This window comes from Macrobrachium nipponense, chromosome 4 (genome assembly GCF_015104395.2).
Source record: "Macrobrachium nipponense isolate FS-2020 chromosome 4, ASM1510439v2, whole genome shotgun sequence".
In the NCBI taxonomy this organism is placed as follows: domain Eukaryota; kingdom Metazoa; phylum Arthropoda; class Malacostraca; order Decapoda; family Palaemonidae; genus Macrobrachium; species Macrobrachium nipponense.
In genome coordinates this window covers 134,136,490-134,150,986 of record NC_061100.1, presented here as the reverse complement: position 1 = coordinate 134,150,986, position 14,497 = coordinate 134,136,490, and the positions used below count along the sequence as shown (strand labels likewise).

Genomic DNA, 14,497 nt, shown 5'->3' with positions numbered 1-14,497 from the left:
GAACCTTTAAGGATCGTTACGTTCTGTGTCTGTTCCCAAATAGGTTCTCTTTTGTTAACGCGAACAGGGGCGAAAAAAGAGATTCTCGATGCTCTTTGCGATATGAGAGAGTCGTGGAATTGGCCTAAGTGATTAAAAAAAAATAATTTCATCATTCCTTGTAAGCGACCCCTTTCCGATTAAATGGTAACGAAATCAGGAACGAATCTTGCCGTTACCGAGCCTCCGAGAGGCTACTGGTTTTGTTTGTTTGTTTGTAGGTGTTTTTACGTGACTTCCGAACCACGTCGAGAGTGAAACTTCTATCACCAGAAATCCACATCTCTCACTCCTCAATGGAATGGCCGAGAATCGAACCCGCGACCACCGAGGTGAGAAGCAAAACACCAAACCAACCACTACTGGACTCTTAGGTTAATAACTCGCTAAAACGAGAAAATATCTTGGATGGTATTCTGGCGCATTGCGCCAGGCTGGCGCTTCTGACGCTTTGCGCCAGGCTGGCGCTTCCTTCTAGTTCTTTTAAGGTTATGTGCCAGAAACATCTGTGCCCTTATGGTACCCGACATCCTTCACGTGTTAATTCCGTTCTTAGTAGGAAAAAACTTTTATATACCTAGTATAGTCCATCAGGAAACAACTTCTGCCACTAAGAGAATGTTTCCCATCCGACTCCACCCATCTCTCTTGAGCAATATCCGATTCTAAAAAGGTTGTGTGCGTTTCTCGAAAGGATGAGAGAATTATATTATTTCGTGCTCTGCCGTATTAGATCCTTTATAATACTGTCACATTGTGGTAAACAGCATTAATCTAGGAAACCTTTGTAAGGATACTAGGAATTCTGTAGTTAACCTCGGTATGCGCATAAGACTTGACCATTACCGTAGTCTTAAAGTGAATTCTCTTCTACTACATTCATCTTCTCACTAAGCATGTACTCTAATAAGCCATGCTTTCGTAAGCATGAGAGCATCATCCCCATAATATAGAGTCCGCTGTGTTAGAATCCTTTAATAATGTTTACCTACGGTAAACAGCATTGAAAGGTTGTAATATCTTTCTTATTGAAAGCTTCTTAGCAAAAGGCAGACAATATTTTATTATGTTTGCTTAACTATCCCCTCAATCCGAGGCTAAAAACCGCGATTGTAGGGGAGAGACACGGTTAGTTATTCCATCCCGCAGGAGAGAGACATGTAACCAACCACTCATGACCGACACCTACATGTTACTGCGTTGGTCTCTAAGGCGCGATAGCAGTCTCCGTTAGCCGTCTGGCCATTACTCTTCAGAGTTGCCAGCTACTCCATTAAATAAAGGAATCTTATAAAATTATCGAACTTCAGGAAGTTCTTATTAAATGCATATTTAAGCGAAACAAGACTTCGATAAATCTAGAAGCTAAGTAGGTGTTGTCTTAACAATCCCTTTAAGCGTAGTCCTTCCTAGGAAATTCCTGGAAGGATACTGATAATTGAGTTTTGCTCTACAAAGAAGTAACTACGGTATGTGTGATTTGCCCGTATCGCTATTCTCATACAGCAGATACTAACTACTTCTTTCCCTGCCGAGGCAGATAAAGGAAAAAATTTTTACTGTCTTCGTTCTTTCGTTAATAGAATGATAGAAAGAGTATATATATTCTCCTTAAGGAAGGAAGTTAATCCAGGAACTCTTTAAATCTTCGTGATTTCCTCATAAATCGCGGAAGAGACAGAATTCCTGTTCGTCTGTAGGGTTTACGGAAGGAAGTAGATATTTCCTATCCGCCATCATACCCAAACGTCGATGAGATTCTATAAGAAAAACTCCCAAAGCGCTTGCCTCTTCATAACGAGGGAAGAGCATGAATGGAAGAGGAGTGTGTCCGCATTACTCAAAGAGGAGCCTCGCGACTGACCTCTCTCTCTTAAGAAGATTTGGAATATTCTGGCGCCTGGCTCCTTGCGCCTAGCGCCTGGATAGTTCCGCGCGCCTGTAATGTTCCGCACGCTAGAAAGGAGACTCGCTCGTGGAACGTTCGCTTGTGTGGAAGGTCCCGTGCGCCTGATAGTTACGATTAGCGCCTACTAGACCCCTTTTAGAAAGAGCCTCTTGCCCGGAAACGTTCAATGGAAGGATCGTTCTGATTGCCACTGTACTATAAGGCTCCTTGCTCTAGCCGTCTGTTTTTCTGTTGCAATTTGCGCCAGGCTGGCGCTTCGTCTCTTTGAAGGCGCCTTGCGCCAAGAAAAAATTTTCTAGAACGCGGCTCGCGCTCAGTTGCTAGAACGCGGCTCGCGTTTGGTTGTAGGAACGCGGCTCGCGCTAGTCTGTTTTCTGGAACGCGGCTCGCTGCTTGGCTGGCTCTTGCTCAGTGTTCTCTTAGTTTTCAGAGAACGCGCTAGATCATCAAAACTTATACATTCTTCGTCTTTTCGGATGTAAGATGAAGAGACGCACTTTGTTTAAGGATTGCCTTTTCAATGGCTATCCTTGGCAGTCTGGGAGCTCTACAGAACCTGCCGAGGGGACGCCTGACCGGTGGGGATTCTCTGAAACCCCCTTACGGCTTTCGACATTCCTTCTCCCCTGGGCTGGGAGCTTGAAAGAGGTCTAGGCCTGGGTGGGAGCGAGACAGAGCCGATCAGACGCACCCTCCACTGCAATGGGGAACATAGTAATCACTTCTTACCTTTCAATAGCTCGCATTTTGAGCCACAATCCTTGTCTTCAAATTGCAATTATGAATTTGAAGTTTCTGCGAAGTAAGAAGGTGATGAGACTGCAACACTACTAGTACTGTTAATACTCTAATTGCTCGTTAGTACGAGTTTCTAAAAAACTTTTAAAAGAAACGTATCTAGTTACATGCTTTACTGACTCCCTAAAGTAGGAAGTCAGTATATTTCCTCAATCAATTCTAACACTTATTACACATATTAATGAATAAATATTAATATTTCCCTTTCTTGCAAACTATGTGAGTGTCTACCGAAAATTTCGGTAGTTACACGTCATATATTCTTCGAAATTTTCGAAGCCAAATTCATTAAAAAGTTAATAAAAGCGTATGCCGAACCAAAGACCCAGTACTTCCCTGCAAAAGACAAGCCCTCTAGAAGATCGATGGCGATGAAAAACGAAAATCAAGTCAGGAGGTAGCAACAACATATGTTGACACTACCGCGACAGAGAAAATCTGGTTCTAGAACGGGAACGGTTCCTATTCCTGCCACCCAGCGGCAGGGGGGTAGATCACCTGACCTACCTGCAGCGTGTGCCGCGAAATTCGAATTTCTGTCGGACGTCAGAGACATAAGCTAAGTATATATCTGCCGGGGAAGTTGCATGTACAAAATCCAAATTTTTTAAAGTAAATTGTATTTTTCCTAACTATACAAACCTGAGGTCCTTTCCATTAGGAATCACCTTCAGCAAATCTGGAAATTGATGCTAGACACAAACGAGGACGAATGGCCTGGCACCAAGGGAGTCTGGGGTGTAACGCTCAGACGAGGTTTCGGCTCCACTCCTCAAAGAACATTCTCTCCCCGGAATCCTACCCATGCACAGGGGTTCAAGAACAACACTAATCACAAGATAATGCAGAATTGCAATCCTATTCTCTGTAGGGGGCATGAGGATCGATATCCACATTGTATCTCTAATTATCACATTTCTTGCTGCCAACAACCAGGCATACATGCCAGCACAGTAAAATTATGGGTTTGCATGCTAGAAGCCAGCACAGTAAAATTATGGGTTTGCATAGTTGAAATACACCAAATTCAACAGCAAATAAAAAACCATCATACACTAATCACAAAAGGAAGGAAAGATCTCACCGTGAAAGCCCAAAGTGAAGTAAACGTGTCATCACCTGACGGTGGCTGAAAGCGAAGTGGATACATAAGCTCGGGAGGGGCGGAGATTCCCCCTCCCGAGGGGTATAAAATCCTAGGGGCCTTGCTATAAAATCCTAAGGGCTGTTTCCAACTTCGCTGACAGTGATTCCTAATGTAAAGGACCGATGGCTTGAATATTGTGTGGGAACAATAGGAAAATATAAATCATAATCTGTGGGTTGTTCCAACAACAACTTAAACTTTCATTTTCAGTAAGCAGATTAGCAGTTTTCATAGAAAGTTTTGTCTCAGATGACTGGCACTCTCACAAAAGAATCCGAACATAAAGCCATGACAATCTACCATGTCCCATCCAGACTGTGTCACAGCCAAAAGATAAAAAGGATAGTCCATCACCACCTGGAAGTGCTTGCATACAGGTCAAGTACTTTAACAGGGCATGGTTGCCTCTTTTAACCTCTTATCAAGCCTGGCATCAGATGCTAAAGACTGATAGGGCCCTGTGCTGTATCATTTGCTTTCTGGATATCAAAAAAGTTTTCATGTAAGAAAAACAATAAATTTTCTAAGACAATTTGTATTTTTCATAGTTACAAACCTGAGGTCTTAACAAGAGGATAATTTCTAGCACCTAGCTGGATCCAGTTAAAAAACAGATAAAAGCAAGGAATCTTGTGATATCGGGCAACGCATGCGTAGATCACAGTGAAGGATGGTCGAAGATCATTCACCTATGATCAGGCATCAGTCTTTCCCAACTCAGGATGTCGTAACTTGGAGGGAGGTACAAGACATCATAGACCCACCAGTCCAGCTTCCAGAAGAAATGACTTCTGGTGAGGGACTGAAGCCTGTTGAGAAGCTAGATAAATTAATATCTAACCACTCAGACCCTGAGTGATGTACAATGATATATGGGAGAACCATTGTATAGAGAACCAAAGAGAAACTTTGACTGTCTAATAGCAAACCGACACACCAGGGTTTGTACTACTCTCAACTCCTCCTTGCCTAGGAGTGGAGCATATGCTACCGAATAGAGGGTTTGACATTTGCATCATAAGTGACCACACTCAGTATGATTCCCTTACTCATTGTATCAGACCAGTCCAGCGAATGACGTGTCTATTCCTTAAACCGCCCGAAGGAAGAAGGAAAGGTACAAGAGAAAGAAGGAGACCAGCCAACTCACTCATTCTCTTATCCACATAATCATCTTAGGAAAGATACAAAAGTGCCCTGTTAGGGGCAACTATGAGTACGCAACCTGTTGGGCAGCCACCCCAGTACCCAGGGAAAACTTGTCCGCAGATCTGTGGGCAACATCCTTAAGATACAAAGAGGTGAATGTGAAATGGCGTAACCAAGTACCAGTGCTCAGCCCTCTATGTACAGCCAAATTCTTTTTGAAAGCCAGAGAGGGACCAATACCCCTAATGTCATGCGCTCTAGCCTGCACAGACGTGGTGGTGGAATCATCAAGAGACATGTATGCCTGTCTGATGGCTTCCTGTATCCAAAAAGAGATAGTATCCCTAGGCACCTCTCTCTTGTATGGCCTGTGCTAACAATAAGTCTGTGGCAGCCTGGTCCAAGGGGCCAAGTCCTTTTAAGAAAGCAACGCAAGGCCCGGACAGGGCACAACAAACGCTCTTGAGCATCACCACCCACAAGTCATTCAGTGATGGAATGGAAAACGAAGTGAACCTGTCATCGTGAACAGAGGGATTTTGGGTCTTGGCCACGAATTCCGGGACAAATTCGAAGGACAACGACCCCCAGCCCCTGGCGTGCTTCACCTCATAGCTCGGATCGTGGAGCTCTCCTACCCTTTTGGAAGATGCCAAGGCCAGAAGGAAAACTGCCTTGAGCGTCAAGTTCCTGTCAGATGAGCGACACAAGTGCTAATGGAAAAATTAGAACGGCACCTACTGCACGATGTGGGGGTCAGCCGCTGCCGAAGACAAAAACGAGAACACGGAAAACCTGGAATTCCGGGGCACACACGTTGACAAGGCCGAGAATGAGCAGAAGCAGCCATAATATCTGCCAAACACACACACACACTAAACACAAGCGAAACGGGCAATGAACCGGGTAAAGGCCAAGAGAGGTAAACATGATTCTCGCCCAGGCGGGCAAAGAAAGACTGATGCATGATCGTAGGTGAATGGTCTTCGACCATCCTTCACCCGATCTATGCATGCGTTGCCAGATATCACAAGATTACTTGCTTTCATCTGTTTTTAACCAGATCCACCTAGGCGCTAGAAATTATCCTATTGTTAAGACTGAAGGTTTGTTCGCGTATGAACAACTTACTTTTGGTTGCCACTGTCACTCCTCTAAGGAGATATCAATATGGCCTAACTAGGGCTCTGTAAAACAGACAGAATAAAATCAAGAATTTCTCATAGTTGGTCTAAGCCATTGTTGGTACAATGATGAAATACAAATAAATTCAAGTCAAGAGGGAGCCCTCTTTATCATGCCTTACTGTGGCCACCTTGAAGATTACCTTACACCCCTTTTTTATAGATGTGGTTACAGTGGCATGAGCAGGCCAAGCCCCACCATTACTTGGCTGATCTGTGACAGAAACACCCATCAAAACTTCTTATGTCTTTTTGTTGGAGAAAGCACAGGTGCTTGAGGACTAACAGCAAGTGGCCCCACAAAAAAAAAAAAAATTCTAATGTCAAATCCTGTGTTTTTTTTGTTTTTTTTTAAATAGTGGAGCTACTGCTTCTCTTCAAAGGAGTGCATACAAGAAATTTACAGAAGAAGAGAAGGCCTAACTCCTAAGATAAGAATCCAAACTTCCCACATGGGGACAGTCCATGGTAGAGCTATGTGAGGAATCATCTCACCACCTCTTTTTGGGATCCTGTGAGGAATTAACAAGGTGAACAAATACATTGACAGATATCTAAACAATATGGATTACAAAAGTGAAATAGCCTGTAAGCTGTGGAAGTTTACAGAGAAGACATGTACAAATATGAAAAAATTATTTAGAATATTGCTGTTAAGTCTTGGGGTCCACAAAACAATGATTCCAACTGATATAAGAGACCTTTGGAATCCACCAGCAAATAAAGTGCTGGTTGACTGCTCTCTTGAAATATTCATGGCACATAAAAAAAAGTTACTAATCTTAAGTACCGTAATTGTTTGTGGAGTAACAGAAAATTAATGAGTCATTTGAGGGAACGGCTATTTCTAAGTAGTACTGTAATGATTTGTGGAGTAACAAATGATAATGAGTTATTTGAGGAAAATAGCTAACCTTGAATGTGAGTTATTTAAGGCACTGATGACTAATTTACAAGGCAGATTTAATTACAAATTTTTGGTTTATGCAAATTCAAATTTTTCAGCCATTTCTGTTACTTAGATGGCATTTTTTAGTACAAATGCTAGCTCCTCAAAAATGAGCCATAAGAATTGACCAACCTTGTACCAAAAATAACCTGTTTTCAGACTAGTTTCATTTAAAAAAAAAATAAACAATCCTAAGATAGTGTTTATAGTTAACTACAATTACTGAGCAACAGCAGTCTCTCATATTGCAATAAAGCCAAAACTGGAGAAAAGAACATAAGTCAAAATTCAAGATAAACTTACCAAGTTGCCCAAAAGTGAACCACTACATGCGCTACTTGATTCTTCAACATCGTGTTTTCCAACACTTATTCCACTTAAGCTACCCTGTTCCTCTTTCTCCAATCCAGCAGGAGATATTTCAAGCTTCGCATCTTCAGTCCCCTTTTGTTCTTTAGTTAGCTGAAAAACAAACATCCATGATATTTCATTTAAGTTCTTGATCGAGTATTTCTTCGCTGACATGCTTATAAACATATGAATATAAAAGCCACATAAAAATGACAAATTTTTAACCAATTTGTATTTTTCATAACTAACAAACCTGAGGTGTTAACATCCAGAATGCCCTCGGCGTTCTGTGACCAGCCAGTTACTCTTCCAACCCAGTTTAGACTGCTAGAGGGGTGGTTAGAGGTGGGCCTTTATCTGTTAAGACCTCAGGTTTGTTAGTTATGAAAAATACAAATTGGTTAAAAATTTGTCATTTGTTCATATACGGAACAAACCTTTGGTCTTAACATTAAGATAGACTTACTTATTGGTGGGAGGTAAGTCTTTATAACTGACTGGGAGTTTGCCACCTTTATCCATTTCCGAATAGTAGTAGGTGTATTCTAAGACAATGGACAATTAACCCTTGAACCAAAGATATATGAGAATCTATTGGTTTCCCTCTCTGGGTGCTCGTACGATGCCATGGTTTATTACCTTAAGGAAGATGGAGAACTCTCCATGTTCCTAAACCACTCCTGTCCCTTGTATCTGGATCTATTATCACCTCTCTCTTTCTCTATTACTGAGAGGAGTGTGTTGCTACTGAAAAGTATACGATACACTAGATTATCTTTACAGTATGGCTGACCACCTCACCTGCATCTAGTCTGTTCCACCTCATGATGGTACTCTCCTTCATACTGCCGCAAGTAAAGGAGTAGAAAGAAAGTAAAGAAGAAAGACCAGTTATCTCATTCATTCTACTTTCATACCTTCATCTTAGACTAGACACAAACTGACCCACCAGGGGTACCGGATGAGCTATACCACTTGCTGGGCCGCCACCACTGGACTCAAGGAAAAAGTGTCCAAGGATCTATAGGCAACATCATTTAAATAAAAAGAAGGGAAAATTGTTTGGCGCTGCCAAATACCAGCTTTCAGAATTCTCTCCACAGACATATTCTTCTTGAATGCCAAAGAAGCGCTCAAGCCCAATGTCATGAGCTCTATCCCTTTCCCGACTATTTGACCGTCTTCTGTCATGTATGCATTCCTGATCGTTTCTCTCAGCCAAAACGATATTATATTCCTAGACACTTCCTTTTTGTTCCGTCCTGTACTTACAAACAGCCTCCAGCACCCCGGCCTGAGATGCACTTTTTCTTTGTCATTGTCTACGAATTTTGCCAGAGAAGGTATGGAAAAGGAGTCAAATCTACCGTCCACTACTGATGGGTTTTGAGTTTTGGCTACGAATTTTGGAACAAACTCGAATACCATTAACTTCCAACCTTTCGAATACTTTACCACATATGACAGACCATGCAGTTCCCCCACCATTTTGGTTGAGGCTAGGGCCAACAAGAATCATAAGCGAGGTGCGGTAATGGTTATTCTGTCAGGAGTGGGATTACTTCGAACGGAATCAAGTAACAGACTCTGAGAACATCCACCACCCACTGCTCTGCTCCAAATTCCTGCCACACCTTCCAGTGATTTTCCAGGCAACCCCCCACTGGTGTGGCTGAGTGATGAGAGGCACCCATCCTATCATCTTAAACCTCTCCCTCTTCCCCTAATCCCGCTTCCTCTGTTGTTTCTATTGTGAAAGGGCCGATGAGCTAACTTCTTAGGGGAAGAGGGTCTTGTTGCTCTATTAGAGATGTTATGTCTCACTGGCCTCTTACAAGGTATTTGCTGCTGCCTTACCTCAATAGGATTAGCTTGACTTCCAGATGTTTTTCTAAATGCCTGCTGTACTAATCTGTCGTTAGTGTCCATCCTTCTCCTATCTATAGCCTCTTCCAGTATGCCCTCTGGCAACAGCAATTGAGAGACTAGGGTATCCCCATTCCGCATTGCTAGCAGGGAATCCAAATCAACAGTGCGGCTTAATCTAGCCAAAGCTGCCTCTCTCCTCATCAACAGGATATTTGCCCAAACATTGGCACTTAAATTTGTCAAGTACGCAATTGCTTTGGAACCTGATTGTAGCAATCTGATAATCATTGACTCATCCACTACTTTTCTCGTTACTTCTGAGAATACAATTTTCGCCACTGCTGTTGACCAAAGATCTAACCAAGAAGCAGTCTGAAAGACAGAAGAAGCTGTTGCTTCCAAAGTAGCAGCCTCCTGGCAAGTCATCAAAGGGCATTCCATCTTAACTTGATCCAAGGTTAATCCACATTTGGGTTAGTTTGTCTAGATAGCAAAGGAACCATTGGTGTCGTATAATATTTCCTATGTTTCATCATTGTGGGGGAAATAAACTTAAATGATCTATTCAATCTTAAGGAATTATTCCATCCAGCAATCCGTGCATTTATGTGTTGTAAAACGGACTCCACATGACTTGAACAAGGTAATTCATACGACACCTTTGTATCCTTTTTCAATCAAAACACCATGTCAATCCCCGTAGGAAGCATACTGGCAGGGGTCTCCGTGCTCCCCACCCGAAACGGTTTATCGAATTGACGAATCAAATCAATCACCTCCGCATACGAAGCCAGAAACTCTTGGTTTTCTCCTTCCTCCGGTTCTAACATACTGCATTCAGCCACGGGAGACACTATCTCACTCCCATCTGCTGACAAACGTCTGGGTGCGTCATGGTCGTCCGACCCTACGACCGCGGCATCTTTGATCTCTGATGGCTGCCGACGGCTCGATCTCGAATAGTCAGAAGGAGAACGAGACCACCCAACTCCTTCTCTGCTCGCAAATCTAGAGCGAGAATCCCGCCTATATCTCCAAGATGAAGGCTCTCTCGAAACCGTACTGATTTCCTCTCCATCTCTATTAATATCGTCTTCAACGACCGTTGGGGACTTCGGCCTTGATCCCTCATCCTTTGTCCGTATTTTAAAAGGTCTTACAGGCGAAACCGGTATTTGTTTTTTATTCCTTGTTGAACTCTTCCCACTCATCGTTGATTTTACCAACGGCAGTGCAGTCTCTCTTAGACTCTTTGTCGTCTCTGCTGGCATCTCCGCGGTGGCCGCTAGCCCAACGACCGTCGACGCTTTCGCTCTTTCGGACGCTTGTAAACGGCTTCGTCCGTTAGCGTTAAGCTTACCAGCCACTGACTTCTTTACTTTGTTGCTGACTGGGATGTGACAGTCCTGGCTCGAAGATGAAGAAGAAATCACTCTTCTCCTCTTGGCCCGAAGATCAGTCACGAAGTCCCATATCCTCCAACGCTTGACTGGTACGCGCAGTGACGTCATCGAACTTTGCGATGATGCTGAGCTGGAGGATGAAGAAGACGACGAAGATTCACGCCTTTTCTTTTTGTCTTTCTTAACTATCTTCTCCTCTAGATCTTGTAACTTCTTCATGACTGTGTGTACCAACGAGTCAGAAAGAGTATTTGGCTCAGGAGGCAACGAAGTAGATAGAGAAGCAGTAAGCTGTGACGTCATCATGTCTGCCACGTCAGTGTGTGAAGCAAGTTGTGACGTCACCAATCTTGAAGGGAGAGACTTAGCGGCTGCTGCTGGCAGCCCTGCACGTGCAGCAAAACTACCTCCAACGTTCTGCATCGCCGGAAACATTGATGTTGTTGACGTTGCCGTGGCATTAGCTCCCATAAAGTGCAGGCCAGGGGGATGAGGAACATTCCGTACTGTCGGGCCCTGCTGGAATCGCGATGCCATATAATGAGACAGCAACCCCTCCAAGGTTGGTACGCCTGGTAGGCCTAACGCTTCCCACGTTCCTTCCATTCTCTGTGCATCGGGAGCTGGCACCTGGAACAAAGATGGCGATGCTCCCCCTCTCCCTCCGGGGAATGATGGAGCATAATTATGCATAAAATTACCCAAAACCCCTCCTGGAGTTTCCAATAGCAAATCGCTAGAAGAAACTGAAGGAGTATGGGAAAAATGATATTGTTATGACAATTCAAATTTTGCGCCACACGCTGCAGGTAGGTCAGGTGATCTACCGTCCTGCCCTGGGTGGCAGGATTAGGAATCATTCCCGTTTTCTATTCATATTTACTCTCTTCCGCCTGTCTCCTGCGGGGAGGCTGGGTGGGCCATTAATCGTATATATCTGCCAGGTAAGTATGTATGAAACTTTATTGTATCATAACAATATCATTTTCATACAATCAACTTACCTGTCAGATATATACATAGCTGATTGACACCCTTTGGTGGAGGGTAAGAGACAGCTAACATGGAATAGACAGGTAAACAACATATGTTGTAGGTATAAATAAACCTTGGTTCCTATCTGATAGGTGGTAGACTTCATATGGCTGTTCCAAGGAGTCTGCATCACCTCAAGAAACTTTAGCGAGATATGTGATCTATGGCCAAGAGTTCTTGTGGGTCTGCCGATGGGGTCTTATCCACTTACTCGGCAGACCCTGAAAGGACTTTGTCAATGGGTACTGGACCACTTCTATGACAATACATCTATGCCTATTGGCATAACTAAGGAGCGCAACACCGATCCCGATCACCTGATCCTAACACAAGGGTTTGCGCTCAAATTGAAAAGAGTTATTCCCACACTCCTTTCAAAAACCCCAATAATTTCACTAAGTTAAATAACTTTAACTCAAAGTTAAGGATCAGTGTCGGCTCCTTATCCCAGTAATGTATCCGCAGAAACGTATAAACCAAAAGAGAAGGATCTCTCATAGGTTAACTTGACATCCTTTGTGTAATGAGAAGTCAACACAGAGTTGCCTCTACCGTACAACACAGCTAATACTATGTCTTATATGACATATTGTTATGTAAAGAACAAGAATTTGCAAAAGCGCGCACTTCCTGCGATTTTAATTCTCAGCTGTTTGAAGGAATCAAGTCACTTATGAAGTGCTTAGGAGATCTTCATATTTCAAAGAAGACCAGGCTTTCTTGAAATGGATCTCTCCCATCTGAAGCCTGAAGCCTGGCAGGAACCTCGCGCCTGGCTGGTGCTTCGCTCTTGGTTGGAGCCTAGTGCTTGTCTGGTACCTTTCGCTTGACTGGCGCCTCGCATCTGGTTGACGCCTCGCGCCTTAGCTGGAGATTCGCGCCTAGAGCCTGGCTTGCGCCTGGCTGGCGTCTCGCGCCAGGTTGGTGCTTTGTGCCTGGCTGGCGCCTTGCGCCTGGCTGGCGCCTTGCGCCTGCCTGGAGCTTCGCGGCTGGCTGGTGTTACCTCGCGCCTGCCTGGCACCTCGCGCCTGGTTGGTTCCTCCCCACTTGCCGGAGCTTCGAGCTTGGAAGAGTCTCGAGGATGTCTGGCAATGTCCACATCGGACACTCTTATCTGTCCGATATGTTCGCATCTAGCGCATCTGTGTCAGGTTGTAGGCCCGGTCTTTCTCCTCATCAGACAATGATAGTGTTCTTGGGGCTGTCTGCCTCTGGCGTTTTTTACGCCTGTTTGGCATAAGGCTCCTGGTTGGTGCTACATTGTCCGAAAAGTCCTGAACATCCACAATAGTAAATCACAAGACTGGAGAAGGGTGGAAGAAATTCTTCCACTTTGAGCTTTGGCCTCTCTGGCAAGGGGAGGTGATTGTAGTCAGCTACATCCAGTATACGATAGGATATCTAACAGTACGAGAGATAAGAGTCTTCCTCCGAGGAGGATCCTTCTTGAGTACTTAACTTGCTCACGAGATCTCTTCTTACCTGTTGAAGGGGTTTCTCGTTGCAGAATCTTCCCTATCCTTGTCCGAAGGAAGGGAAGAAGCCTGGAAGTCGAAGGAGACTCCGAGCTGAAATTGGGAGGACTCCTGATTTCTAGCTCTTTATTGTATCCCTCTGAACACCTTCTGGGAAGCATTTAGAGCCGTCATCGCATTCCAAAGACTCTGTAGGCAAACGTTTGAACCATTCTACTGTAGATGAAAACGTAAGTACCCTGCCTGGACAACGAAACCTCTATCTGAAAACATTGAATCAGGAATAGGGGGTTTTAGTTCTTTTGCAGACATTACTTATGCTGGCAAGAACTCATTGCCTAGTCTCCATAGAATCTGATGCGAGATTCCAATGCTCAAAAAAAAAAAAAAAAAAAATTCACTTGTCTTCTTGGTCGTTTAGGACCAAGAGAAACAAAGAATTCCTTCATAAAAATTTCTCAAAGAAGTTTGATGAGGAGCAGTTCCATCTTGTCGGAACATGGAATCTGTGGCCACAAAAAAAAGATCCCATTAGAAGTACATGATATCCTACTCTTATCATATTGAGGTATCATATAAGATCCCGAAGATCTTAATCCTCTGCTATCTCCAATTCCCTTTGTAGAGACAGAGTATAGCCTTTTACTGCATTCTTTGATAGCAGACATATACAAAGGTGATTCTTCCCTCTGAAAGGGAAGAAAAAACCGCTATGTGGTTCACAGAGGTATCGGAAGAGGACAGCTTCCTCATTCCTCTAGCACGTATCTGCAGCAATTCTATGTTTTGGCCATAACTATTGTCATTTACCTTAAAAAATCCTCTCATTCATGTCCACTTCTGGTCAGTCTGCACGCAGACAGACTCAGAGTGGAGAGGTTGTTAAGGTCCATTTATAATAGATGCTGATAGAATATCCAGACTCTCTTGGAAAAAACTTCCAAAATGATATTGTTAAGATACAATAAAGTTTTGTACATACTTACCTGGCAGATATATACTTAGCTATAGACTCGGTCGTCCCGACAGAATTTCAAAACTCGCGGCACACGCGACAGGTAGGTCAGGTGATCCCCCATTCCCGCCGCTGGGTGGCGGGATCTGGAACCATTCCCGTTTTCTAACAATTTCTCTTCCACCTGTCTCCTGAGGGGAGGATGGGTGGGCCATTAATCGTATATATCTGCCA

The 14,497-nt window shown here is 43.7% G+C and overlaps 1 protein-coding gene across 4 annotated transcripts in view; it reads right to left on the bottom strand.

The window, feature by feature from the left end:
- LOC135211194 (WD repeat-containing protein 44-like) overlaps positions 1 to 14,497 on the bottom strand; it is a gene marked incomplete at its 3' end in the record, with an annotated part of 69,520 nt that overhangs the window by 30,094 nt on the left and 24,929 nt on the right. For all 4 annotated transcript variants that reach the window (XM_064244414.1, XM_064244411.1, XM_064244412.1 and 1 more), the window contains 1 exon segment: positions 7,479 to 7,637. In XM_064244414.1, the coding sequence (XP_064100484.1) occupies positions 7,479 to 7,637 (159 nt within the window).